Source organism: Nesoenas mayeri (assembly GCF_963082525.1).
Source record: "Nesoenas mayeri genome assembly, chromosome: 2".
NCBI classification, from domain to species: Eukaryota; Metazoa; Chordata; class Aves; order Columbiformes; family Columbidae; genus Nesoenas; species Nesoenas mayeri.
Window position 1 is genome coordinate 31372037 of NC_137543.1, and position 27406 is coordinate 31399442.

Consider the following 27406-nt stretch of genomic DNA (forward strand, 5'->3'; position numbering starts at 1 on the left):
TATTGTTCATATGTCGTCTCCTAATTCTGTGTGATCACATACTGACTGTTTTGTCTTCCATGCAGATTTTCTTGGTAATGTGTCATCTGTTTGTGTGTGAAGAAGTGTAAAATGACTAATTCTTCCTACTATTTACATTCATAAAGTAACAATTCTAGTTTTGTTCTTGAAGCAACTGCTAAAAGCCCTTCTGTGGAAACACTAGAATGAGACAATTAAATCATCGGTCCTAAGTATTTGTGCATTAGCGATGACATGTACTTTACAGAAAAAAAACCCACAAAATTACCTTGGCAAGATTTTCTTTCCTGTTGAACTCTTAAAATAGTTTGCAGCATTTTTATACCTGTCAAGGTTTGAAAGCTATAAACAGGGAGATTTGAAGGGAGAGGAGTATATTTTTATTTATTTTTATGCATAAACACACCCATTAATTTTTTTGAACAATGAAAAGGAGGAGGCATAAGCTGGAAGAGTTCACATAGGAGTTTCAGCTTCTTGCTGCTGTTACTATCTGAGGGTGACACAGCCTGGAATTTCTCCATTGTAAAGATCAGCAATAACTTACAAGTATCTAAAAATCCAGTTTGCAAGTCCTAGAAGCTGTCTGAATTTCTCCAAGGATGTGCATGTGGCATGGAAGTGTCTCTGCTCAAGGTGTTTATAAGTATCTGAAGGGTGGATGTCAAGAGGATGGGACCAGACTCCTTTCATTGGTGCCCAACGATAGGATGAGGGGCAACGGGCATGAACTGAAGCACAGGAGGTTCCATCTGAATATGGGGAGAAACTTCTTTACTTTGAGGGTGCCAGAGCACTGAAACAGGCTGCCCAGAGAGGTTGTGGAGTCTCCTTTTCTGAAAACATTCGAGACCTGCCTGGACAAATTCCTGTGCAGTCTACTCCAGGTGAACCTGCTTTAGGAGGTGCGTTGGACTAGATGATCTCCAGAGGTCCCTTCCAACCCAAACCATTCTGTGATTCTGTGGGACAAGCAGTCATCTGGTTGGGATGCATTTGGGTTGGCTGTTGTGGGTTGGGTGGAGAGGTTACTGCCCTGGGGCATCTCATGGACTTCTGGCAAATTAGCAATTCAGGCTTCTGGTATTAAAAGCACAGATATCTAGAAATAACTCTGTTAACAGATGCTTCTGATAGGCTTTGTCTCTTCCACACGTGTTCCCATGCATGTGAGAAAGCTGGGGGGCTGGAAGAGCTCGGCTGATGTACGGCAAGGGTGGAGGCTGGTGATGGCCTATGAGATGGGTCAGCCCTGTGAAGCTGGGGAAGCCTGGCTGATCAAGGAAATGGTACTTTAGAGGAAAATTGGGATCCTGGGCTTTGTTTTGCTTGCTAGGAAGGCACAGTGTTTTGGTTCTGTTGGCTTTCAGTGTTCTCCACTGCAACCCTGCAAGTTTGCTTTATAAACACCAACACATTGCATACTGGAGAGGTGGCGTGTTTGTTAAGATACCTATTTGCTCGGGAAGTCTTTGTTCATGGGAGGCAGCAGACTTGAAGATCTGTGAAGCGTGGGCAGTCCAAGTGGCAACCTGGCACCGTTTCTGTGTGTGTCAGTGCTCCCCACCGCTGGCTCTTGGTGGTGGGGCTGGCCAGGCTTCTCATGGGGACCCTGCTGGTGTCCCCTGCTCCCCTTTGCCTCCTGGCAGCTGAGCTGCATTGTAGCAAATTGTTTTTCTGCTCTTGGAGAAACCCTCATTTGCAAATACAGCTGTTAAAGAATCCATTAAGTGGCTGTCAGAAGCACTTTAATTTCTTGGTTGCTTTTTATCTGGATAAATTCTGCCTTTTTTCCTAGGAGGAGGGCCGCTAGGATGTCTTTTGCATAGTTATACAGCATAGATATGTATACATTAAATATATGTTGTATGTACAGTGGTTTCTAATATTTCAATTCAAATACCTTTTTGATTTAGCATTAAGAGATAACTGATTGCTTTATCAAATGGGCAAGAATTGCTTATTTTGCTGGATAGTTTTCAATGCTGTTGAGAAATTAATGGTGGTTTCAGAATTTGTGAAGGGCAAAGAAATGGTATTCTCTGATTCAAAGAGCTAATTAGAAGTAAATGCCTATGGGTATTGGGTTTTTCTCCCCCTACATTTTAGGAGCATTAGATGAAAATTTAATAATTGCTTTTAATTTTACAGGCAGCCAGCATCAAGCGCGAAATGACCTTCCCTGCATTCCAACAGGAGGATGTAAAAAGTGACATCAGTCAAAAACTGCCAGACCAACAGTTTCTCCTGTTCACCGCAAAGGAGGAAGACACAAAACCAGCAGAGACCAAAAAACCAAACAGAGCTCATGAGTATGAAAAGGAAAACACTCGTTCTGTTTGTCTTCTGGAACAGAAGCGCAAGGTTGTTTCTTCAAATATTGATGTGCCTCCAGCAAGGTAAGGAGAGTTGTGTGTTGTTTTGTTATCTGTGTTTTGTTTTAAGCCTTTTTTTCTTTTTTTAAAATGGCACGTTAGAGGCAAGTTTGGTAAGCAGTACAATGAACTGATAAGACTAGTATTTGTGTCTAAGCAGTCCAAAGTCAATCGCAACTCCACTACGTGAGAGATCTGCTAGAAAACACTAGTAGCAGAAACTGAGACCATCTGCAGTGTAGGACTTTGTATTGCTTTTGCAATGTTTTTGCTTTTAGAATGTGCTGCAGCTGAGGTACTTCCAGAAGAGGATGTGTCTTAACAGGAAGAAATTGTTGACCCAGCTTCACCCTGAGAAGTAATTTTCTAAATTAGACATAGAATCATCTTACCTGCAAGCAATTTTATTGTTATTATTTTATTTTTTTACTGTCATACCTGCGGCCTTTTTATACTCCTGGGAGTGTGTGATGGCTTAAGCTGCGTGGTGAGGATGTAATATCTTACGCTCCATTATATCTCTGTATAGGTATACAGCTGGGCCATAATGTGTTCTATGAAATGAATTAATAGAAAAAAATAGTGAGGAAAGGCCAATGCAGGAAAATAAAATTTGTACAAAATGAGGATTTAGGGATTTTGGTATTACTTTTTAATTTTTTATTCCTTGAGCATCTGTTATGAATGCACATAAATATTTGTGCCTTCAGCATTGACATCTGGGCAGTTACACTTTTAATTATAAACTATAGCATGTTATTTTGAGAAAAATAGTTGTTCTTTGATCTGAGATGTGACACAGCAAGACATTCAAGGTTTATTTGTCTATTTTCCTTCGTGATATTTAAGTGGAATAATAGTAAGAGAAGGAGGAACTGGGAATTTCATACTGGCTAGTGAAAAAATACAGTGTCTGGAACCTTCAAGTTTGTGGAAGGACTTCACTGCTTTCAGAGAGAAAGGGAATGATTCCTGTAGGAATGCCGAAGTATGAAAGAAACATACCCAGTAATGCTAAACAGACTCACTTGTATCAATGGTGAAAAACTGACATTGCAAAATGACAAGAGCTGTTTCTTTTTTCTTTTTGTTGCTTGCTATTTCGTGTTACATGTTGGCATCAGTCTGTCTGCAAAGATTTTTTTCCTAACCTGCCAGATAAGTTCAATTGCATATAATATTCACTGAAATGCCTTTAGAGTTTACAGTGCCGCTCTCAAATATGTAGTCAAATGGGATGTTTTCTTGTTTTTTTTTGTTTGTTTGCCCTCTGAAAAACAACATAAACTAGCAGGTTCTGCTATATTGTTCAGGACAGGATGACCATTGTTTTCCTCTGATTCTCATAGATGACACTTGTAAAAACTGCAGAGTTCACAAGCATTTTAACAGGATTTTTCCCTCCACATATATCTGGTAAAAAGCGATGCGTTTAAAGCTTGAAAATGTTAGGATTTTCACCAGTAATCAGCCCGGGAGAGTGCCCTTCTCATTCATGCTTATGTGTCTCAAAACAAATAGGATCATCAGAAAAGTCAGGGCAGCAGGGACCTTAGGAAGTCATCTAGACCAACTTCCCCCTGCTCAAACTATACGTTAGCATTTCAGTTTTACGATTCAGGCTGCTAAGGTGTGGGATTTAAGTGCGCTTTTGTGTGGCTTCATGCAGATAAGTCACCTCAAGAAGGCATTGAGCTCCACTTTTCTGTAACTGCAAGATCATCCTTCCTTGGAGGGAGGGGCATTTTTTCACCAAGATGGAAAGGAGAATGAATAAACATTTTTAGTGCCTTATAAAGACTTAATTCTGACACCAGTTGTGAGCATGAGATACTTAAAATGACAGGCAATGGATTTATTTGCAAAGGTGTCTTCTAAAATTGCTTGTTGTTCCTGTGCTTTGTAGTGGACAGAAAAATTATCATATTAGGTTGTTGCATGTTTTCAGACATGCAGGTTGAGCTGCTGCATTAGCAGAATTAGAGAATGAAGTACAAAACAAACCTAGAGTCTAAATTTGATAGTATGATTGACATCTCTTGGTCGCTATTGCTAAGTTCTAAGGACAAGTTTAAGTTTCCCTTTTGATCTGAGGTGATTTATTGGGCCATTTATCCATAGGGGACAGGAAGAGCATTAGAACATTTGCTTGGAGATGTTACTAAATATTTGTTGTTGTAATGAGGTTAATGCCCAGTCTCTCTTCCTCTTCAGCACAGTTTGATCTCTTAAGTCATATTCTCTGAGAAGTGAGAGTCCAGGCTTTTGACATTCTCCTGCCTCTTCCTAAGCCACTTCCAGTCTTCTGTTAAGGATGTGCTGATGGAGTTGTGTGTTCCGCAGAGGTGAATTCCTCCTCTGTTCTGCTCCTGGCAGGACTTGCTGGGTCAGCTGTCCCCTCCTCTGATGAGAACATCCATCCGCCTTGGCAGCTTGCTGATTGCCTTCACAGATTATTTTTATATGCAGTTGTGTAAGGTCATCTTGAATTAATCAGATGATGTTTACAGAAGTGTGGGAGAAATAAGGAGTTTAATATGATCTTCAGTTTCTTATTGCTAAGTACAGTCTCTATACAAAAAACTTCCAGCTGTTGTTTTGAAGCAAAAAAATTGTATGGAAATGAAGCTTGCTATTTATTTTGTTTTAAAACCTTAGTGGAGCTAAGAAGGTTACCCGCTTTACTCCAAAAGCCAAAGGGTAATATTAAATTTTGCAGTATCCCACTAAACCCGGGACAATATGTAAGTGATTTTGAGACAGAAGTTTATAATTCTGCAGAATCCTGATTAACAAGGGCATATGAATATCTCTATGAGAGCTCTGGAAAAGAGCTGGTAACATGGACAAGTATCCTTCACTTTGACCACAAAATAAAACAAAGCCCATCACATCTTATCTGATTTTAAGGTTCTCAATGAATAAGAACAAAAATGTTTGTGAGGCACTGTATCTAAAATAACTAACAGTTCAGAAAACACCCGCATAATAGTTGTTGCTTGTGAGGCATTCAGACATAGGGTTTTCATTATTGCTATGGACTCTGAAATTTTAGAAATGTGAAAACATCTTAACTGAGTCTCTGGTGTTTCAGATGGTTGATGCTCAGGTGCACTGAAATTACAGAGGATGGAGCTGTGGAGCGGGGCAGGCTGGCGGGTGTCTGACCTGCGTGGTAGGAAACTGGGAAACTAATGGAAATTGTGGGCGCTCCAGAATTTTGTTTGTTAAAGAAATCTGGAAAGAAGGAGTATATCTAAAGAATTAACAACAAAAGAACCTGATCCCACACCTTCCACGTTCCGGGCAAGTGCATAACTGTTTAGCTAATTGGATCTAATTAACAGCCCAACAGTTACATACTTGGCTGGAGCGTGGGATCAGGTTCTTTTGTTGTGGTATTTGGAGCCAGGACCTGAACTGATGTCTCAGGTGTACAAGGGAGGTGTCTTAACCGTCAAAGTCCTGGCATATTCAAGGTGTTTCATAGGGCAGCTTTTTAAAGTAATAGTGTCAGGCTAAGTGTAGCAGACCTGAAATAAGTATATTATTGCATACAGAAGAATTCTAATATTGGAATTGAACTAAATTTTACAGTTCATTGTTTACATTTTCTGCTTCATTTTGGAAAAATACTACAGACTTTTTCTGTTGTGTGATGTACTGAAAGTGTTTTGGGAGTAAAATAGGAGACTTTTTTTTTTTTTTTACTGATTTCTATATTTTGGAATGCAAAAATGAAATGAGAGGTTAACAACATTAAACCTTTCCCCTTCTCAGATTTCTTCATTCAGTCATTTTGAACAAAATTTATACGAGTTAAATAGCTTTCCTACTTCTGAAACTCAGATGAGCATAAATGAAACTGTTCAGTTTGAGTAGATGAATTATTTAATATAATAAGGAAATTTGACTTCCTTTCTCTTTAAAGTTTAAAATTATTGGTAGTTTTGGTGCATAAAGGACTGCTGCCTTGGAGAAAGGCGTCTGACCTCTCGACTATAAACTGCAATTATCTCTGAGAATTGAGATGTTATCTGTACAGCAGAGCAGAATACGCTTTAGATTGACTTCCAGTTCAAACGTGAGCGATAGACCACAGCCCAGATCTCTAAGATCTGAGTAGTGAAAAGTAATTTTCTAAAAAGAGAGTGGTGTCACTGAGGGACAAAAACCACGTTGTCTTGTGGGCAGAAGCAAGCACAGGTCTACCAGTCATTTGGGCAGCTACATCTCGGAGGATGAGGATGGACAGGTGGGTGATGGAGGTGAAGGGATGAAGTTTCTTTTTTTTTTTTTTTTTTTAAGAAAATGTGAGAATAAATATTTGGAATTGTTGGTGGGGTTAAAGTTCTCTCTAAGCAGAAGTGTATTGACCAGCTGTAACTAGAAACTCTTCAAAATTTATATGCATTATTGTCAGAAGTGGTGTCCTTTCTGCTGTCCCAGAAAGAAGTAGCTGGAAACATCCAAAAGCTTAAGAGAATTAAAGAAGGAACTAGGCAGGCATCACTCCTACCCCTCTGATGGGTGGAAGTGCTTGAATAGGTTTTGCTTTTGTTAACCTTTTGCTAGGTGACCTCAAAATACTGTGAAAATTTGTATTATCCCCTTGCCACATTGTTCTCTTTTCCCCAGTCCTCCTGTACCCTGTCTTCTCTGAAAAAAAGAGAGAAATATAAACTTTCTAACTGCCCAACTTTTTCTACGTCAAGTTTGTGCCATTAAAGGACAAGCCAAAGCTAAACCCCAGCTGCTTAAGCACTTCTATAGTATGAAAATAGCTGTTGTGCAATAAAACCATCCAGTTCCTGTGCTCTTCTGGTTCACTGCTATTCAGCAGTGACATTTGCCATGACAACAAGATACTGGATTTTGCTATGTTCTGTTTCTTTTATGTTAAAAAAAAAAAAGTTTTATTCATATACCTATACTTTATCTACTAATGAGTTTATAATTTAGTGGAAGAATATGTTAAATAATTGAAATAAAGTAAATTAAATGTCTCTAGGAATTCTTTCCCCCATTGCCTCCTTAGGTCCTTCTAGAATAGCTATAGAAAACTGGGGCAAAATGAATTGCAGCCATGTTTTCTGACCGTCATTATAAATAAACAGTATAGGCAGTGCTGCATTTTCATCACTAGATGATTTTCTTGCCTGATCTCTCCAGGAACATAGCCCTGGGCAGCCTTCTGATTATGGATTGTGGCGTTGATCCATAAGGCCTGTTAGGCATGATTGATTGTGCACCGTGCATTTCAGTGGAAACTGAAACAGACAAAACTCTTGAGGAGCCTCCAAGATCAAAAGCAGCATCTGCTTAACCATGATATCCTCACTAGGAGGACTTCCCAGTCTGCTTGCAGAGGGAAGAACCTGACAATGAAATGGTGCTTTTCTGTTTATCCAGAGGTTGTCTTTTGTTATTCTCCTCCATCTGTTTTAGAATGTTTCTCTGTTCTTTTTGAGGGAGCTTCTTTCCTGTATCTCTCACAATTTTGTCAGCAAATATTGATGGGGCAACTTCAGAGGACATAAACTGTTGGCTACTGAGGCTTTTCAGTCAAACTGGATGAAACCAAAAGGCCAAGAAGCCAAGTTGTGCTTCACACTTACTTGACTGTACCTCTGCGAGCCGCTGTGCTCTCTAGCTTCCCTTCCAACTGTCACGGAGGCACCCCGAGGTTAATTTAAGGGACAACAGGGTCCAAAACAACTTTTATTAAACCGGTGAGAAACAGGGTTTTAGCACTCCAAAAGTGACTTAAATACAGGTTCGGATATCAGTTGAGGAAAATTATTAAGGGGCAGCAACTAATACAACAGGCGGTCCACAGTGTGCATGCACATGGCTTCAGCAAAACAATGCTGGAGCCGTCTCCGAGTCCCGGAGAAGTACACACTTGCCTGAACACGGTGTGGGATTATTTTAAAGAGATACACATACTCGTAATGAGTACGGGAAGTGTACACTCGCGATTCTGCAAGGGTTAATTTACTTACACGTGCAAATGTGCACAGAATATTACACGTGCTTATGTGGAAGCACGGGAGGAAAATACACTCGCGATTGTGCGAGGAAATAACTTATACACGTGCTCGTATTGAGCACGGAAAGTACACGTGCAAATGTGCATGGAAAGTTACAGGTGCAAATGTGCACGGAAGGAAAATACACCCGCGATTATGCGAGGATTAATTTTACACGTGCTCATATGGAGCACGGAAAGTTACATGTGCATATGTGCACGGAAAGTATAGATACACTCACAATCCTGCGAGAAGTTTTACTCACACCCGTGGCGGCAAGGCAAGCGGAGTCTCCATCCCAGGGGGGGCTCTCGGCGGCAGCATCTCGCTCGTGCTCCGAGAGACCCGCGACAATGGGCGGAGTCTTGATGAGAATCCCGTTTTTATATTGGCTGATCAGATCTGACTGTAGGCATTCTAGAAGCTTCTCTGCATCCTCACACTGGCCGCAGGTGCCCAGTGGCTCACTGGCACCTCGGCACTCCCTTCTCCTAATGGCCCTGGCCAGGGTGCTCTGGGGCCAAACAAAAGAAGCTGTTAGCCTCAAACAGCAGAGAGAGATGGAGATGTGCCTACTCCTTCCATACTGAAGGAGGGAGGGGGAGAGAGGGGGGTTTGCATTCTGCCACACCAACCCAAAAGCATTTCATTGAGGTGTGAGTTTTTCTCCAAATTTTTCCACTATCCTATAGGTTGAGTGCTCCCATTCCTTAAGTTTCATTTTCAATGCATCCATGATAGTTTGAAACTTTGAAAACGATCGTTTTTCATGTAATGAGAATTGTTCCCACAGTCATTCCTATATTTCAAGGCTTCTGTAAAAATGTTGGTAGTTGCCAATACGGTGCATTTAAAAGCAGCTTCTCCAAATATCCACATCAGCTAATTACTGAAGTAGTAAATTGTTGCTTTGTTTTGCTAGACTTCTTTAGTTCAATTTGTGTGCAGCTTGATTGGATTTTACCCAAGCAGTCATTAGAGCGTGATTATGCTTAATATTGATGGTAAACTGCTCGTCATAGTCTGCTGCAAAAAGGTGTGGGGCCTTCTAGGGTCTGACTGTTAAGAAGAAGATGCTTATCCAAAGAGCAATTGGAGAATCAGCCTGTTAGCATATTTTGAAGTAAAAAACTATGTATTTCCTGATGCTGCTCTAAATGCCTTTGATCTGCTTGCAGCATGTGAGATCAGTGTAGCAGAATCTGCTTTGAAAAATGTAGATTAAATTGCAAATAAAAACTCTGCGGGTAGCTACCGCAGAGCCAGACCAGAACTCCAGAAGTCACCTTACTCATGTAACTGGAATGTCATCTTCCAGATTACTTGCCTGAGTGTCCGTGGTGTTTGTTACCTTGATAGCTGAACCGACTTCTTAGGGTGCTGAGGCAGATGACAGCATTAGTGACAGCTTGCAGACTGTTGGAAAGTCACCTTTCAAGTGGTGAGATGGATCAAGTCTCAGGAGTGCTGGGGAACAGAGGACGCACTCGGTAGGACTGTCTCATTCCAAGAGTGGCTGAACATAGGGATGGTTGAGCTTGCTATAAATAAGATCAGATTTCACAGCTGGGTGGTACACACTCGGGCATTACCATTCAGGAGTCCCCGCTGCCAGAGAGCCACAGTGATACGTTGGAGGGGATCGTGTTGGAAAGGGTGTAACATCCCCTACTGTAGAAAAAATTACTCTCAAAGAGTACATAATGTATCTTTATTTTTCTGTGGACTTCTGTCACTTCTCCCATTTCTCTCCTTTATATTGTTCTGTGTGCATATCTGAGAGTTTCAAGATTTTTTGTATTAATACTTAACTGTGTTTTTGACGTCCCCACAGCCATCGTGTTCAATCAGTTGCAGCCTGTAGAGGAACCAGTTATGTGACTGGCACAGTTTATTGTTTTATCACCAATCTTAGATACGCTGGCTGGCCTATCCAGCAGGATTTTGCCAACATAATATTCTTGTTAAAGTGTGAATTTTGAATGAGTTAGCATTACAGTATCACAATATGTTTGGGATTGGAAGGGACCTCAAAAGATCATCTAGTCCAATCCCCCTGCTGGAGCAGGAACACCTAGGTGAGGTCGCACAGGAACGTGTCCAGGTGGGTTTTGAATGTCTCCAGAGAAGGAGACTCCACAACCCCCCTGGGCAGCCTGTTCCAGTGCTCTGTCACTCTCACTGAGAAGAAGTTTTTTCTCAAATTTAAGTGGAACCTCTTGTGTTCCAGCTTGATCCCATTACCCCTTGTCCTATTACTCTTGAGGTAGTTTTTTTCCTGGTAACATTCAAAGCAGAGGGAATATTAATCTCACGAATAAAGCAAAGTGCTTTTTCTGTTCTTTCCTGATGGTGTTTTCATTTGATAGTGATTTTCACACAATTTGGTATAATGGCAACTACATGTGGCTGTGGTCTTTGAGCCTGGTGTATTGTACTTGATCCTGTGAGAGCAGGATGTGATTTGAGAGTGATGGACTAGCAAGAACACACATGAAGCTTACTTCTCACTTTCTGTTTGGTGGGACTTTTTGTAGCAACTGGTCATCACACAGACCTCTTAGTTCATTGTTCCTGGGTTTCCATAATTTTCGTCTTTCACTCTGTTTTCTGATGTGTGCAGTAGTATTAATATTAGGAGGGGGAACTTCTTAACACCGGCTGGTGATGTTAGCCAGTGTTATTATCCAGTATTTTATCATGGACTTGCAATGGTGTTCCCAGGGAATGAAATTCCAGTGAAAAATAAAAGCAGGAAAATTAGATTATACAATTAAATGTGGTAATGCTAAGTCATCCTTTTGCCTGATATTGGAGTCTGTGTTATTTTAGGTAATTATTATTTTCAAAAGATGATTTTTCTTGTGCATGTATATACACACATACATGTGTATATATACACATCTAAGTAAGTTTCTCATTTCTCCAGAAAATTTCATATTCAAAGCACTGATGAGAAAGATTTGTCTTCACCTATGGAAGTATAACTGCTTCTCTTCAAAATCTTCTTCAACTGGTAGCCAAGACAAAAGGCTAAATAATTTTATGTGTGTGATGGGAGTTGCCAACAGAGAATGATCTCATTACCAGGCAAATTTCAATGAATTCCTCTAATGTGGCAGGGAGAAAAAAATGTGTCCTTAAACTGCATTGACCATTAGGCGCTGGTTCTTGAAGAGCTGCGTTCAGCCGGCGCCGCTGCTGTATCTGTTGGCCATTGCTGTGAATGCACCGCTTGTTCTCAGCTCTTCAGTTCCCTTGAAAAATGGAGTGTCATTTCAAAACACTCTTCAACAGCAGGCAATATTCAATAAGAGTAATTTCTTTGTGGTTTGTGTTAGCTGTGGCACAAAAATATTCCTCTTCAAGTGCCATCTGTGCTGAGAAAAAGAAAAAAGTCAATGGGTACATGGTTTATAACTTGTGTGTCTGTGAAATGTGCAAGAGTGGGTTAACGTGTATGGCTACAGACATTGCATACATAAGAGTTATGTTCATAGATATAATTTTATTTAAATGTTATAAAATTAAAATATTCTAGTTTGTGCAGTGGTATTCAACATTGTGTCATTGAGGTCAGTAGAGATATGAAGCCGGCCTTTCTGAGCAAAGTTGTATCACTGATTGTTATTTGTAATATATTTTTAGAACTTTCTGTCTTAACTCCTTTAGCATCATCTCCATGAAAACATTCATTTTACACATTTTTTTTTTAAAGAGGTAGAAAGTGTGACTTTTTGCCATTTCTAGTAATATGCTTGCGTTATGTGCACAATAAAAAATAGGTTTTGTTCTTCAAGTATGCCAGTCAAGCTCGCTTTGTAAGGGGTTTTGCAGTTTTGCATGGGTCCGTATTTTAAATTTCACCTCAGGAATTCCTGCAGGTGATCTGATACTGTGTCCGACGAGTGGCCTCAGGCTGTCTGGGCTTGGTACACAGTGAACGGAACAGAGATAGGAGCATCTTCAGTGGACCAGAAGGAAGCTGTGAATGAAATATAAACTTCTGCTGTTAGTGGTCCCAGCAGAGAAAGTACAGCCCAACATACCTTGCTGTTCCCTCCATAGAGTAAAAGATGAAATGAGACATTTTGCTAAAATATTTAACATTCCCAAGCAGATGTATGTTTACGCTTTGTATAGAACCAACATTTAGAAACATAATTTCATTCTTGTTTTGAGAAAAAACATTCACAGTTAGTGGTAGTGTTTGTGAAATGGTTTGTTTGATAACCACATCTTCAAAATAGCCTCCTTGGGGAACTGAGGGAAAAAGTATAGAATCACATGGCTAAAATACAGCAGCAGAGTGTTTCTTTTCTTTAATTATATATCATATTAAATTCTGGGTATCTGAGAGTTGTCCTTGTGCCTCTCCAGGAGCATACCAGCAGCCCACATGTGGCTGGACACCAGCAGCAGATGTACCATCAGTATGGTCAGCTTTATAATGAAGTAAAGCCTGTGGTTGGGTAATGCTTTCCCCAGGAAAAGCCCCGTTAAAATACTTGGTAGTCTTTTAATTAATTTTATATAGGAAGAACATTCTTCATCCCATACTGTGTTCCCAAACTTAAGTTCCCTGCTGTGTGTTTGCTTGTCCCCTTTATCTTAATCTAGATTGTCTCTTGTTTTCATCTTGAATGTCCAATTCATTCCTCCCTTGAAGCTGAGGCAGGCAGTGAAATAAGGTTTAAGAAAAGCATTTAGGACTGGCAATAGTGGGGCTATCAGTATGGGGCATGCTCATGCTATCTCTTGCTTCTCAGGGTTGCCTTTTTAATTTTACGTAATGGTGGTTGCTTGCATAGGGTTTGCTGAGCCCTTGACTCCAAGATTACAGAAGTGCAGAGTAGCCATTAAATATAACTTTTATTTATATATACCTACCTATATAATCAGAGAGTAAGCATGTGTTTTTGTGACATACTTGTGCATTCACCTCTAATATCCTGAGAAATATCGTGCTGATATTTAACCTTTGTAGCCTTTCTGCTTCTAGTACGTAGCTAGAGTACTTTTAGATCACAGGAATAATAAAAACAGCAGCAGTAAAAATCTAATCGGTGCTGAAAGCCCTTTAAAACATGTCTCATAAAAAGTCTTGTGGTTACGGTTATTTATATTTTGCGGTATATATTTGATGGTGATGTTGACAGAAATTCTAAGTATTACAAAGGAAGATACCTTGCTGTCTCTTGCTAATCTCTGAAGCAAATATGTGCAGGGGAATGCAGCAGTTTTGTCATTTTATTGTGTTTTGATCTGAGTAAGAAGCTTGGAGATAAAATGTACATTGAATGTATAATACAGGTCTTACCAAAATAAACGAGATATGTACTACACTTGTAATAAATCATTAACATTAAAGCAGTGCAAAACTAAGCTTTCACATCTTAATTTAGGACATAATGTGTAACATTAATAAACATGGCTTTTATTGGTCTTACAGATAGAAGCTTTGAATTACATTATGCAGCAAATGTTCTTAGTTATCTTTGGTTGGTTTTTTTTAGTTTTTTCTTGGGGATTTTTTTTTTTTGGCAACCTGTTGTGCAGACATCCAAAGTGTTCACAGTATTAATTGAGTTGCCCATCATTATTATGGCAGAGGAACTGGGAGAGGCAGCGTGTCTGTGGTGTGGAGCTGGGTTTGCAAGCCAGGGAAAAATGTAGTTGCTGTGAAGGAAGCCCTGAGGGGTCAGTAGATGTCCCACGTACCAGTGCTGCCCAGCATGGCTGAAGTTCATTCTGGGACACAAGGGTTGAGGTCTCAGCAGCTGCTGCCCCTCAGCCCTGTGGTTGCCGCTGGACCTCCACAGCGGCAGATGCCTCCTCGTGTCACCTGTGAAGTCCCCCGAGATGGAGGGGACCGCTTAGATACAGCTGAGGGGACCCTGGCTCCCAGGTAGTTTTTATTGTACGTCTGGTAAAACACAGTCCTCCTGAAGGAGCCCAAATCCATCACAGTCCTTAGTGCCATCTGTGCCTTTTAAATTACTATTGGCCCCACCACTGTTGGCCTCTCTGCGGCCCTCCAAGTATGACTTATTTACCTGCTATCAAATATATCAGAAACAGGAAATACAGAAGATAAAATCTTTAGTCAGACTTCAAAACTGAAAACAACCTGTCCTATCCATCCCTGCATCAAGGTGCAAATATTAAGCAGTGCTATGTGTTTCTGCTTTTCTTACCTTCTTTTAAAATTAAAGCTTGTCCAAGCTAAACGTATCGCTTGATGTCATGGGAACTTACAAAGCATCTGGCCTAGATTGCCCTCCTGCCTTCTTGTAAAATCTGTTGACTCACTGTGCTATACAGCTTCCCACCCACCCATCTACTGCTGCCTATTCTCTTCCTCCCACTTGCTCCCCCCGTGCTGTTCTTCTGTGGGTATGTCTCTGCTCCAGACATCCCTTAGAAACGCCAGCCACTCTCCAAACCTCACCTTCTTTCAAATGCTGTACATTTTTCACAGTGGGACTTCTAAAACTTTCCCTTCAGTTCCAATGAGAAATTCACTTTTCGTCCTCTCCAATAGGTACACTTCCAAATACACTGAAATGACTCTCTCCTCAAGCTTCTATGATATATTCTATAAGCAGTGTTTGGGATAAATTGTATTGTGCTGAATGAAGGAACTGCATGGTTAAGAGCTCCTGTTCTCATATTAGTCATTGAGTGTATTTGTGTGCCTGGAAGATACTGAGGTCACCTTTGCCTGCCATGCTGCATTGGGAAGGAAGGATTCTGAGAGCAGTGCAGGCTCCTGGAGGGAAAGAGGTAGCTGGGGGAAAGCAAATCTGGCTAACAAAATAGGTGAGACCAATCATCACTTTTTCACCACTATTTTAGTGAAGCTATCAACATTTGTTATATAATCTGATTATATCCAATTTTTGTTTGAGGGTTGGGGAACAGTGAACAACAGACTGAAGTTCAAAATCTGCTTTGCTTGGTGGTACCGTCATTTCTGTGATCTAGCCAAAAGTAACGAACTTTCATAAGGAAGGACAGATGTAGATACATGCTAGGATATGTTTCTATGCAGCACTAAATCACCAACAGGATAATTAACATTTGCTGAGTAATACCTGTGGTGAGCCACAAACAACATGCACATTATTTTCTTTATGCAAGCAGTGACGACAAATTGTTAGATTTCTGTAAGCACCTAAAGAAAACATCAGACTTTGAAGAAGATTTCTAGTTAAAAACAAACAAACAAAAACCACTAAAAAACCCCAAACAAAGCCAACCAAACAAAAAACCCCAAACCAAAAACCCACAAGCCAAGTGAAAGACAACAAAAAGCCGAGAGAATAACCATTATGAATAGCTGGCTAATTTTCTCTGTTCCTAAACAAGTTTTGTCAGTATATATTGTTGAGTCTAATGAACTGTTTTGAGTTTACAGTACTTGAGCCCAATGTGCATAGTTATTTCTAGACCATTACAGGAGCCCATTCACAGGAGTATGGGGACCCTGATCTCCTAGTTCTGCACAAACTTGAGTGGGTACCTGTTATGGATATTATGTTTTATGGGGCTGAGTGCACCCTGGTTCCTCCCTGCATAAAAACCCAGGCCCTTTTTAGGCTGTCGGGAGGCTCTGTTCTTTACCCAGTAGGGCAGCTACCTCTGGAGGACAAGCTCTGGGGATGGAGCAGGTGATGCCAAGCTGCACACGCAATGGGCTGCTCTTGCCAATAGTGTAGCTCCGCTGAAGCAAATTGGCTGTGCTGCCATACGTCTTCACTAATTGATTTCAGCGAAAACAAGGTCTCGCCATCATCTGCAGTACCCAATATGCATAGGAAAAGTTGTGGCATTTATAAAAGTTGTTACAGAAAGCTGCGCTGTGATTGGTAAAGATTTATTTATTTTTATTTATTAAAACATCTGTGTGTGTATGTCCATATACATACATATGTTAAACTTAATGGGAAAGCTGCATATGCTGTCATTACCTCAGAGCCTTGTCTTGTTGATAGAGAGAATTGCTGGTTTTTTAATGGAAAATACTTGAACAGATTTTAACAACCTTAAACTCATATAATGTTCAGTTTAAAAAATATGCTGAATACTTTCCCATACTCTATCATTTAGGAGATACATGACTGCATGTTTTATTTCTGGTGTGTTGCCAGATTTCCCGTATCATCATTTATGCCGAATAATTGCTCACTTATTATACTGGTAGCTTAAATATTGTTGCCTCAGAGAGATGTTTAGAAGATATGATAGATATTGGCATATTTTGATTTATAGCATTGGAATGACAAAAATACAGGTGGAAGGTCCTCCGCAGTCATGGAGGTCTTCACTTACCTCTCAGCAAGATCAATTATGTGTATCACTTTTGATAATTATTTGTCTAATCTGTTCTTAGAAGTTGGTGATTATTGACAGTTCATCATTCAGAAGGGCAGTCATTTCCAGGGCTTAAATATTTTTACTGCTAGAATTTTTTCCAATTACAGCTAAAATCTCCCTCACTGCTTTTTGCATCCGTTGTTTCCTTCCTGTACTCCAGTAGACATGGAGAACCATACACCCACTTCCTTCTTTTTTTTTTGTTTTTTTTGGTAGTTTTTCTCCCCCATTATTTTACATAGTGGAAGACACTCTCTTTTTGGTGAGTGGAAGGGACACCTTTTATCCAATTCATATTTCATACAGGTTGTATGAATAAAGTTGAAAATGAGCATCCTGTGGGTGAAGATCCCATTCCGTGGTGGCACAGATGTTCAGACTCTGATGTTTTGCTGAGGGCAAGGGACTGGGGCACCCTCCAGGGAAGTGGAGGGTCGAATTGGGGATGGGATGGGGTGGGAAGGGGACTGATGCCATCAGCAGACATGCACAGTGGCAGAAACCCTTGAGCTCGTCACAAGCAGGAACTGAAGATTCCTGTGGCTTCTGTGTTGCTCATGAGGAATTTGTGAATCGTGCCCTTCAAGCATCAGCATTTTCTATGGCTTTATTATTATTTTTTTCTCTCTCTGCCTCTACTCTCCAAATTTAGCATAGAAGGTAAAATAGTGAAGAAGATTAGAGGAGCTCCACAGCTTGTCATGTTGGGTACCTCTGTGAGGTTAGTGAGCAGAATGATTGGGTGAGGCTGCTGGTGATTTCACATGGTAATAGAAGTAACAGGTTCTGAAACTGAATCCAGCATTTGTTTTCTGGGAAAGGGAGCATAATATTTTCCACATTAATGCATCAAATGGGCTCAGCGTTGGACCCGACCCAATCTGCTGTACTTCATCCATGGCTGGAAGCCCAGAAATGCCCCTTTTATCCACTGAAGGATGGCACTAAAACTAGTTGAGAGAAGGCATATCTGTTGTTCACTTGTAAAGCAATAGTGTTATCACTGCTGCTAGCTCTGCAATTTAAAGTGAATAGTCTCTTTTTCATAATGTTAAATATACTTCATCTGTTCCTTCTGCCCCTGTCTCCTTCCCTCTGTGCTCCCCAAAAAGTCCACATGCTCCTGGCAGCAGGGCGTTGCTGGGTGTAGGGAGGCTTGATTTGAGGATCCAGAGCTCTGAATGTGGCTTGTTGACAGCAGGTATAAAGCAGACACATTGTTTTATGCTTTAAAGGAAAGGGGAGGATGGTAACTGTCCATCTGTGTGGCTTTGAAACTTGATTACTGTTCATTGAATAGTGATGCACTAGATAGGTTTTGACAAACTCCAGATTGCGAAACAGTGGTGACGAAGCATACATTTTGGATGAGCATGTGTATATATATATATATGTATAGTAGAATCATAGAATGCTAGTGATTGGAAGGGACCTCAAAAGATCATCCAGTCCAATCCCCCTGCCGGAGCAAGAACACCTAGATGAGGCTACACAGGAAAGTGTCCAGGCAGGTTTTGAGTGTCTCCAGAGTAGGAAACTCCACAATCCCCCTGGGCAGCCTGTTCCAGTGCTCTGTCACCCTCACCATAAAGAAGTTTCTTCTCAAGTTTAAGTGGAACCTCTTATGTTCCAGTTTAAACCCATTACCCCTTGTCCTACGATTTTTTGTCACCAAGAAGAGCCTGGTTCCATCCTCATGACACTCACCCTTTGTATATGTATAAACATTAATAAGGTCACCCCTCAGTCTCCTTTTCTCCAAACTAAAGAGACCCAGCTCCCTCAGCCTTTCCTCATAAGGGAGGTGCTCCACTCCCTTAATCATCTTTGTTGCCCTGTGCTGGACTCTCTCCAGCAGTTCCCTGTCCTTCTTGAACTTAGGAGCCCAGAACTGGACACAATATTCCAGGAGTAGTCTCACCAGGGCAGAGTAGAGGGGAAGGAGAACCTCTCTTGATCTACTAACCACCCCTCTTCTAATACACCCCAGGATGCCATTGGCCTTCCTGGCCACAAGGGCACAGTGCTGGCTCATGGTCATCCTGCTGTCCACCAGGACCCCCAGGTCCCTCTCCCCTACACTGCTCTCTAATGGATCATTCCCCAACTTATACTGGAACCTGGGGTTGTTCCTACCCAGATGCAATACTCTACATTTGCCCTTGTTGTATTTCATTAAATTTTTCTCCGCCCAGCTCTCCAGCCTGTCCAGGTCTCGCTGGATGGCAGCACAGCCTTCTGGTGTGTCAGCCACTCCTCCCAGCTTGGTGTCATCAGCAAACTTGCTGATAGTGCACTCTAGTCCCTCATCCAAGTCATTGATGAATATATTGAACAGTACTGGCCCCAGCACCGACCCTTGAGGCACTCCACTAGATACAGGCCTCCAGCTAGACTCTGCCCCGTTGACCACGACTCTCTGGCTTCTTCCCTTCAGCCAGTTCGCAGTCCACCTCACTACCTGATCGTCCAGACCACACTTCCTCAGTTTAGCTATGAGAATGCTGTGGGAGACTGTGTCAAAGGCTTTACTGAAGTCAAAGTAGACCACATCCACCGCCCTGCCGTCATCTATCCACCTCGTTATATCTTCATAAAAGGCAATGAGGTTGGTCAAGCACGACTCCCCCTTGGTGAAGCCATGTTGACTGCCCCTAATGACCCTCTTATCCTTGATATGCCTTGAGATGGCACCAAGGATAAGTCGTCCATTACTTTCCCAGGGATGGAGGTGAGGCTGACCCGTCTGTAATTACCCAGGTCTTCCTTCTTGCCCTTTTTGAAGACTGGAGTGACATTTGCTTTCCTTCAGTCCTCAGGCACCTCACCGGTACATATAAATGTACATACCTGTAGAGTCTTGTGAACATGAATTCAAAAAGTCTGTGGTTTAGATGAGTCTCAGGTCATATTTATTTTCCCTTCCCCTCCCAAGGATACTTTAATTGTTTTCTGTGGGAATTGGGTTGAAGTCAGACCTGGCGGTGGTTGAACGGATGACCCTCTGTTAGAAGTGAAGGGCTATTTCCTACTGAGTATTTTCAGGTGCACCATCCAGTTGAAAAGTTTGACATCCAAAAATTAATCACTCTGAGAACTGCTGCTTTGCTAACTACATTTGATACAAATGGTTTTCCATGTACTTTCCCTTGGTTTTGTGTGTGCACTGTTACATACTTATGTCCTGCAGTGCATCTTATTAGTGTGCTGTATAATTTGGAAGACTAGATGCTTTCTGCTTTATAACTGAACTTCATGTGTGCACAAGGAGATGACAATTTATTTTTGGGAAAAAAAAATACTCGGTGGTACCTTCAAAATTTATCAAATCTGCTTAAATGTGTGCAGGATAACAACTGTGCTGACAATAAAAATAATAATGCTTAGTACAGTGTTTTTAGGATTCAGTGCTGTATAGACACTAACATGTTCTAAAATAACAGATCAGTAAGCAAAACTGCTTGAAAGATGTTCAAGAAGTGATACAGCAGGAGGAAGCGGCTGCCCAGCAAGGCAGGGGCTGTACCAGGGTTAGAAATGGATTTTTCCTCTCTGCCAGGCCTGCCCTTCTTCTGACTCCAACAGCCAGCTGCTGTTTCTAACTTCTATGCCCTATTTATACTTCTGTCTGAGGTCCGTCATTCGAAATCCCACCTCAAAGTTAAGTTGAAAATAGGGAAAAATCTCTGACCCAAACCTAAAGCAAAATACCTTCTATTCCATATGAAAGCTTACAGCGCATCTTACAAAATGTGTCATTCCTACCTTGTATGCCTAATGGCCTTAAAAAAAAGCCCATGTTTTCTGTTAGATGTTAAAATGCTTTTTCTATTCTCATATTTGACTTCAAAGGATGATCAAAGGCATACGTTATTAAAAGGTTATTTATTTATTTTAAACCTTTTATCTTTGGGTGATTAACTTAAGACATGTAAAGCACAGCTTTTAAAGGTGTTGAGCACCCAAACTTCCAGTTGTCCTGGAGATTTTGAGGTGAGACCTGTGCGTGTATTTGTCCACTTTATGAAAATGTTGAGGTAAGTGAACTTTGTAGGTGGATGCAGTGGAGTCATTAGCCTTGGTAGTGGATTCCAGCTGTCTGTCCTGCTACATGTAGCAGTTTTAGGTGATTGCTAATCTCTGATCAGTCCTTCTGCAAATAAGACTGAGGTGTTCAACAGCAAGTTGTAGTAGTGATCTGGGGATGAAGAACTGAAATTTTTATTTTTTTCATCTTGTTCAAAGCAGATTTTGCAGTCAGGTTGGTCTTCAAAGAGGAAACTGTTTCACAGCAGTGGAGATTTAAAAGGAGAATAAAAGCATCAGTCATTCTTTTTTTTTTTGTAACTTAGCTTATGAAGAGCTTAGCATCTGTGATACCAACGCTTGTATCTCACTTAGCCCAAATATAAAAGTGAATAGCAGAAGAAGGGTGCGTTTTTCAGGTAGGAAAATACATGTTCATAACTGATGTTTTCTACAGCTCAGCCCACAGAAATGAGCTTGATGACTCCTCTGCCACTAGAAGGTGGGGTTTCAGGGCGCCCATAGTGTGTTTTCAGCAGTTAGGTGCTTATCAAGCTAAGCCTCATGAAGAATTACTAAAAAATGGGACTTAAGCTCCCAAGTCACTCCAATTCCTGAGAAACACCTCAAGGGAAGTGCACTCTACAAAATCTCTTAGCTCTAATGATTAGTTACATCTAGTTTGTTTGCTTTCAATTACATAAAAATAAAGGAAACGCCCGTGAACATTGAGGCTTTGGCCGCTTTCTACAGCTGATGCTCCGTAGCCTTTGAAAATCCTTCTTGCATGCTCCTAGGAGGAAGGTGGGAGCTCAGACTTCACTAGTTTCTTTCAAGCATATTTATTCTCAATGAGATCTTTAAGACAGAGTAAGTCACATTTAGTCATAGTGCACATAAAACTTTTTAGTAGAACATACAGCAAATAATGGTTTGTTTTTATAGTTGTAGAGCTCAAACTGCTGAATAGATTTAGCTAAAATGCTCCAGATAACCAGTCTGCCAGTCCCTTGGGGTTGAACCCAAACTTGCAAGTGTTTGGGCTGAAGTGAATTTGTTTGAGATGGTTTTTAGAGGAGATTAAAATGATGGGGCGCCTTTTAAACTTTGAGACAAGTTTGTAATTTACAAATATCTGTTACCAATCACCTATTAAGTAAATTGTGGTTCTAAGAGTGTTGTCACTGAGAGATGGCTGATACCTGGGGAGGACGAGGAGGCAGTGCATGCAGTGAGGGTTTGGCTTAGCTATTAGTCCTGCAGCCATTACACCCAGTTGGACAAATCCTGAAAGGTGCAGGGGTGCTAACCCCCCCTCTCATAGATATTCTTTAAAAATCAGCATAACTGAAGCGTTTTTGGAAGGTGGTTGCAGGACTTGCTGTGCAGCTCTGCACAGGTCGCTCTGCCCTGCCAGCCACAGCGTGAGATACACAAGTGTGCTGGGGCTCCTAGGTCCTTGGGTAGTCAAAGCTAAATGGAGGGCTAGATAATTGAGATCTACTGCACTGAATCATGTATTTGTTTTTCTTACTGTGGGCCACTATCTTAAGGTTAGAGATTTGAGAGAGAAGGTGAAGAAGAGTTTCTTCTCAAAGCTATATGGGCCTTATAGGTTTTTGTGCATGAAGGCATTTCTCATCTGTATAATAATTTCAAAACTCTTGTTCTAATTTTCCCACCTTACTTTCAGCTTCTTCAGATCTTTGCTGCATCGCCAGTTGTGATACAGCTGCAAATTTGGTCACGCTTTAAATGTCCACCAAAGAAGTATCTAAGAGAATGCTTTGTAGAACGTGATTTTTAGGCTAATTTGCAGAAAAAATACCTTCTGGGAGACTTAAAATGGGCTATACAGTGTGTGCACACCTATTTTATAAATATATCAAAATAATTGAAACAGTACTACAGAAAATATATATAAATGACAGTCACAGAAGTAAAAGTGGCTCTGTACAGCATCAGTGGTTCCTATAAATTACATTGCCAGTCTTTCACGGTGCTTTGCTTTTGTTCAGTGACACTCTCCAAAGTCTGCATCCTGTTGCAAGGATCAAATAGCATGAAAATGTTGAAAAGGCTCTAATCTCAGCCTGATAAATTCTTGTTTCTTGTTCCACATAGTGGAAACCTCTGCATTCAAAGAAGACAAAATTGGATCTGAAATGTGATGGTCTGCTGTTAGTCAAAGGAAGCGGTGCTAAATAAATGATTCTTCAGCAGAAGAAAACCTTGTATTTAATGACCGATGTGCTGATCTGAAGTAATGCCTTGGTGTCTTGTGGTTCTTCTTTGTTGATTATCTAGCAGCAAGTATTAGATGAAGTTTGAAGTAATTGAGCACCAAAAAATGCAACATTATTGTATCTTAATGAAACTGGAAAAGCTGTGCTTAACCAAAGTAAACCTCTCTTTTTACAGCAGATGTTAGGGACAGGAGGAGCTTAGACGAGCAGAGTTAGCATTCTCCTGATTATACTGGTGCTATTCAACTGGAGAATAAATAATTTTAGAACAGACAATAACTTGGCTCTATTTTAAAGTCTTTTTTCTTTTCTTATTGTTTTTTAAATAATGACTAGAGCTGTGCTTTAATGAATTGGTACCCTCCCCTCTTTAACCAGGCCAGCACCTGGACTGATTACCTAGCTTCTTTTTTATTAGTAGTATTGTATGATGCTTCACTGGCACATAGAGAAACTGTACAAGAAGAGAAATGAAGTAGCTGATAAGGAAGCGTCATTTTCTTTGCACGTAGTCCTCTCTTTGCCAGTTATCCATCTGTGTTGTTGAACTCCAGTTACTTCTGGCCATCTTAGCTCTTGAAATCTTTCTCGTTATTTCATCCAAAAAGCCCTTTATTGCTTATTCTCCACATGCTTTCCTTGTGCTGAGCTCCATGTTTTCTGTGGCTTGAACAACCTGATTAGTTCCACAGGTCTTTATATATTCCTTAAACTGCCACTTTTGCCCAGTGTTACACAACAGATCGACCACCTCTGTCTGGTTTTGGGCATGCACCTTCTTTTGCAACTAGTGATGGGGCACCTGCCCATCTTGCATCTTACGGTTTAGATCCCTGCAGTGGTTCTTGGCACTGATCTTGTGTTATGCAGATCAAATAAATGTAAATTAATACATATCATTATGAAAAAGCCACATAAGTCTTGAATGCAGTTGTAGTACTTCTAAGAGGTTTTCTAAACCATCCTTTAAAAAGCTGTAAATAAGTTATGGTTTCTGTCTACATATATGTATAGGTATGTGTATATATGTATAAGTATCATTGAAACAATCCCCAGAAAGGATATGTTTTATATTTCATAGATTTTCAGAACGACTTTTACAAAATTAAATTATGTTTAAAAACCAGTAATAACTAATCAAAATGTGCCTATCGCTTCGACTGTCCAAGTGGGAATCATTCTGTGCATCTTTCGAAAGCAGCAGAAAAATAAGTCTTCTATGTCAATAGAGTTCTTCCATATTGTAACTCTTCGGTTACGTATTTTCTGCATGGAGAGGCTTATTGAGCAGTAAAGACTGAAATTATGTGCCATTAGTCATTAAATTGCATTAAATCTTTCTGCTGCTCTGTGCAGGTGGAAAGGAGATGGGCAAGAGCTTAGGTAAAAAGTTTTTTCTCCTAAATTACAAAGCTAAAATTACTTTTTTTTTTTTTTTTAAGCAGAAGCATTACTGACACATTTTGTTAGCATCTTTTGGGGCAAAGTAGTAGCGTAGAGAGGTGAAACCATCTGTTTTTCCATCTAAACTTTCTGCTTAGCCTTTGCCCAGATTAATTCCAAGCATCCCATTTTGGCAAGGAGAAGAGAATGGTTCAAGCTTTTTGGCATTATAAGAAGAGTAAATATTGAAGGGGAAGTACGTATCTTCAAACTGCGGTAGAATGATGCTACAGAAGTCACATCTGGGAGCCAATAACCAAAGACTTTGATGCTAAGATGGGAGATTTCCAAACAGTTCTTCATACTACAAAGTCTGTTTACAAGATTCAAAATCTGCGCTTGGATCAGAAGGGATGTTTTGGCTTATTTTCCTCTGCCAAAATCTTATTTTCTGAAATCGCGAGTGAATCAACACGCAACTCTTTACATAGCAAGGCTAGGCAGGATTCCTTAAAGTGGAAGGAGATTCAAGGAAGAGCCGAAGTGTCGGTGCAGACTTTGCTTTCCTGTATTTGTGTAAGTCCCGAAGTCCCACAGAAATCCTCCCCTTTGAGGAGGTCAGGCCTTGCCTTACTGTGCCCTCCTGCTCTTGCACTTGCCACTCACTAAAAGGACTTGGAACTGCTCCACCTGACAGCCACAGTGGGAGATCAGAGGATCACAGAATGCCTGCAGTCCATTCCTTTGGACTTGGTGTTTTGTAGTAGTGTTTGCCTCTGCAATGCTATGACTTGAAGTATGGTTTTGTTAATGCATTTATTCTTTTCTGGGCATATGTGTTTTAGTTTTCTTAATGTCGTATCTTAAAATGTATTTGGGACTTGTATTAGTTTGAAATGATGAGGCTTCCTGCTCGTTCGTGGAAAAATTACTCTGCAGTTCAGTGAGCAGTGAACCTCTTCTGTTTTGTTTCTGTGTTAATATCTGAAAAAGGTGCTAGTCCAGGAATGACATCACTATACTAGACACTAAAAACGCCAAGCAAAGACATAGCCCTGGAGTCCTCTAGCCTGAAATGTCCTCTGACCTAAGAGTCTGACTTCCTCCTCTTCTACTTCTGCACTAGGCATGTCATGTCAGGCTGGAACGGTCCTTTGACCCTCTACAACCCCTTTCATCGTGTCCTCTGACTGATTTCTTCTGCTGGTTCTCCCAAGTGCTCCTCAGACATTTTCAGCACTTTCAAAACGCGCTGGTTGTGCTTCCCCTGAGGTGCGCGGCTGGAGGACCCCTCTTGTGAGCACTTCTATATTGGCCTGGGCCGGGGGGCACTGACTTCTGGATGGCACCGCCTTCACTGCTGTCAGGTGTGCTGCTCCTGGAGCTTGTCTGTGCTTGCTCTCTTCTCATTTTCTAGTTTTCACGTGCGTCTGAAGACCTATAGTCTTTTTCTTCTGAGGCCTATTTTAATTCTGTATGATGCTGTCTGCAAAGCTCTTCAGATGTTACCAGGAATCCATTGTGTGTCGTTTTTTTCTCCAAACTGTGGGATTTAGACAGCGTAGTTCAACAGGCAGTGTGAAGCCTAGAAAATCCAGCAATTTGGAATTATGACTGGCAAGCCTGTAAACCTCCTGCAGCCATATTCTGTCACTCTCATATAGAGCAGAAACCTGGTCCCTTGGTTTTGAGCTGAACTACAAGGCAAGAGGTGATACTGTACATTAAAACTACATTACCTAGCTTTGGATACGTCAACTTAAGTTGTTTTACAAGTGGACAGAAAAAAGTATGTAAAATTTCGAAATTGCAGAAAGCATGTATTTTCGTGTTTCGTGGTGAATACATAGCAATAAGGTTTAAAAGTGTTCTTAGAACGCAATTTCAAAGATACAGTCATTTCAAATTGGGTTCGTCTTTTTGTAACACCCTTATTTCTTCCCCATTTCATTCTCATACGTGGGTTTATATCCTATGCCCTTGCGAAGGAGGAAACCTGATCGTGGTGTGGGCTGTTTACCAGACCAGTAGATGCTTTGGGACTGAGAGGTGTTTCCAATTTTGTTTCGTTGGGTGTTACACTGACTGCATTGGACAACCGAGCTGTGCTTTCTACTGCAATCAGCAATTTTGTAAACTTTGCCAGTAAAATAATAACTTTAATTATTGAACAGTATGAAATAGACCTAAATGAGCTTGTTAATGTTCACTGTACTTACTGAAGTTACTAAGCTGGTTATGGACCTGGGCTAGCATAGCTAAAAGACAAACAAATGTGGCTGCCCTTCCTGTTCACTGACGATTAAGAAAACACCTTGGATTTCTGCAGGTTAGTATCAAAATTGTTCTCTGAGCATTTCATTCCTATACATTATTTCTGTCTATAGGCTTTTTATTAACTGTTTAGTTTGTCTGTTAAGTAATCCAGTATTAACAGGTTCTGACTCATGTATTTTTTGTATTTGCACCTTAAATGTCTGCTGACTAACTGAACAGGGTTAGAGAAAGGAGAGATTTTAGCAGCACAGCTATATGAACATGTACTTTTCCAAACACATCTGTTGGAGACCTGATTTTGAGAGTGGTTTTGTGAGCTAAAGGTCATGAAGTTGCATGTTCAGTGCAAATCAAGTCAAAACATTCAGCAGTCCTTTGAAAAGTACTTGTGGATGTTATTCAATGGCAAGTCTCTAATACTTTTTTTTTAAAAAGTATTTTTTGAGCTGGACGGATAAATATACAGTTTCATTCTTTTCCAAATAGCAAGATGTATCTTTTGTGTCTGTGGTGGAGCTGTGACTGACCTAACAGGACAAAAGCCATGGCTTTAGCGGCACGTCCTCCAGCTTCTGATCCTTCTACCTAGATTTATGTGTATATAATGATCTTGTTTTTTGGAAGAAAGCTATGTCAAAAAGCAGCAGAAATCCTGTGGAGGAGACAG

At 40.7% G+C, this 27406-nt stretch overlaps 1 protein-coding gene across 1 annotated transcript in view; it reads left to right on the forward strand.

Annotated features, from left to right (window-relative positions):
* Positions 1-27406, forward strand: part of ZNF704 (zinc finger protein 704) — a gene marked incomplete at its 5' end in the record, with an annotated part of 89316 nt that overhangs the window by 18126 nt on the left and 43784 nt on the right. Inside the window, one exon of the mRNA XM_080339018.1 lies at positions 2173-2420. Within this exon, the coding sequence (XP_080195144.1) occupies positions 2173-2420 (248 nt within the window). The remainder of the gene's footprint in view (positions 1-2172; positions 2421-27406) is intronic.